Here is a 2138-nt window from a genome sequence, read left to right as displayed (position 1 = left end):
GTGTGTGTGCGAGTGTGTGTGCGAGTGTGTGTGCGAGTGTGTGCGAGTGTGTGCGAGTGTGTGTGTGTGCGAGTGTGTGTGTGTGTGTGTGCGAGAGTGTGTGTGTGGGTTTGGGTTTTTGGGCGCGTCCATGCGCGTGGAGGGAGGAGTCAGCGGCCGGGTGCAGTGACACGCGGGAGGGGAGGGAAAGAAAGACAGAACGGGCACGGGGGACAAGTGGAGAAAAAAAAACAACAGGCAGACACATGGACACACGCACTAGGCAAGCTGCTTGATGGTGCTCAGGGTGAAGGCACGGTTCCAGAGGACCTTCTGGTGCTGGTAGCCCGGCCGGTTGTACCGGTCCGGCATCAGCATGTAGAAGGTCTCCCAGTTGGAGGACTCATCATAGTACGAGTGGATGACATTGGACCGGTTGTCGCCCGGGTGCCGGGCCAGGCGGACGATGAAGTCCAACACCCGCAGGCAGGGCTCATTGCTCGGGTCACCGGGCTGCATGGTGGCCACCCGGGCGAAGTCCGGCAGCAGGGGCAGCGGCGCGCCGCCCACCGACGCCGGGGACAGGGCCCCGGTGGCGGCCAGCGGAGCCAGCGAATCCAGAGACACCGACCGGCGCAGGGCCAGCCGCGTGGCCGGGGCCCCGCCCCCGGGGTGGGCCAATTGCGTGCGCAGGTCCCACGGCAGCGGCTGGCTCAGATGCCGGGCCAGATGCCGGCGCCAGGCCCGCAGCGAGCGCGGCGCCCGGTGATTGGCCCCCGGCCCGGCCAGCGACAAGTCCGACAGCAGGGCACGCTGTGTCAGCGGCACGGCATCCGGCACCGGGGCCGCCGGGCCGCCATGGCAGCACAGGAAGACCCGCGGCCCGGAGGGCATGGAATCCAACAAATCCGCCAGCTCATTGTCATCCGGCAGGTACCGGGTGATGGGGCTGACCGGGGCCGGCCGGCGCCGGCGCCGAGCCCCCCCCCCGCGCCCGGCCGCCACATGCTGGGCCTCCCCGAACCCGGTGCCATGGATGCCATCATCCAGCAGGTAGTCCTCCGCCTCGTGGGCCTGGGCAAAGGGGGCCGACACCGGCCGGATGGCGAAGTAATCGCCAGACCGGTGGTCGCTGTCGGCCGGCAGGCCGACCAGCTCCGGGTCCGGCACGGAGAAGGGCCGGAAGCTGGCCACCGGCCAGGGGCCCGGGCTGTCGCCACCGCTGGCGGACTGCCGGTGCTGCTGCTGGTGCTGCTGCTGCTGCTGAGGGGCCTGCTGGCCGTTGAGGTCCCATTCCCAGTTTTCGCGCTGGTACGGGTGAAAGAGGAACTCCTCGTCGCCGGGCACGACGCTGAAGAAGTGCCCGGTCCGCGGGTGGCCGGACAGGCTGCACACCGAGGCCGGGGGAAGGCGCAGCGACAGGCCCCGGAGCCGGTGCATGCCGAAGGCCTCCATCGGGCTGAGGGCCGGCGTCGGGGGCTCGCTGTCGCTCTCATCGCTGGAGGAAGTGTCCACCGCGTGCCGCGCGAAGAGGCGAATGGGGGGCCGGCCATTGGTGTGGTTGGCGAAGGGGGCCGAGGGCCAGTTGTCGGTGGGCTGCGACGCCCGCCCGGAGGTCGACAGCTCGCGGATCTCCGACTCGTCCAGCACCCCGGGGATCTCGATGGTCCAGGCGCTGGAATGATCGGTGTTCCTGAAGTAGGAGGGCAGGTCCCGGACGATGTCCATGGACCGGTGGTCGCGGCGATCGAGGAAGTGCTGCTCGGATGTGGCCTCCGACAGGCTGCGAGGGGATAGCCAGGCGTCCTCGCGCAGCTTGGCCAGCGAGTAGCTGTCGAGGTCGGCCCGGTCCGAGGCCCCCGAGTCCGACTGGCTGGAGGGGCTGGTGGCCGGGGTGGAGTAGTACGACCCGCTGGGGCCGGCGTTGCCGGCCGTCGGCAGGCTGTCCTGCTGGACGACCGTCAGCCCGGCGGCCGGCCCGGCGGCCTCCTTGTCGAAGTGCCGGTTCAGGACGTACGACCACCAGAGGGCCACGCCGACCGTGAGGGCCGTCCAGGCGGCGTAGGCCACCGCCGCGGCGAAGGCATACTCCGGGGGGACGAACTGCGCCCGGGCAGGCGGCGGGGGAGGGGGGAGTGTCAGCTTGCATGGGGGGGGGG

The 2138-nt window shown here is 70.4% G+C and overlaps 1 protein-coding gene across 1 annotated transcript in view; it reads right to left on the bottom strand.

Moving 5' to 3' along the window:
• H696_01448 (hypothetical protein) overlaps nucleotides 1–2128 on the bottom strand; it is a gene marked incomplete at its 5' end in the record, with an annotated part of 13511 nt that extends 11383 nt beyond the window's left edge. The window contains 2 exons of the mRNA XM_009495344.1: nucleotides 260–1968; nucleotides 1997–2128. Coding sequence (XP_009493619.1) covers nucleotides 260–1968; nucleotides 1997–2128 — 1841 coding nt within the window. The remainder of the gene's footprint in view (nucleotides 1–259; nucleotides 1969–1996) is intronic.
• Between the last annotated feature and the right edge of the window lie 10 nt (nucleotides 2129–2138).

Source organism: Fonticula alba, assembly GCF_000388065.1.
Source record: "Fonticula alba strain ATCC 38817 unplaced genomic scaffold supercont2.2, whole genome shotgun sequence".
Lineage (NCBI taxonomy): Eukaryota > Rotosphaerida > Fonticulaceae > Fonticula > Fonticula alba.
Note: the sequence above shows the minus strand (reverse complement) of the source record. Positions and strands in the feature narration are given on the sequence as shown.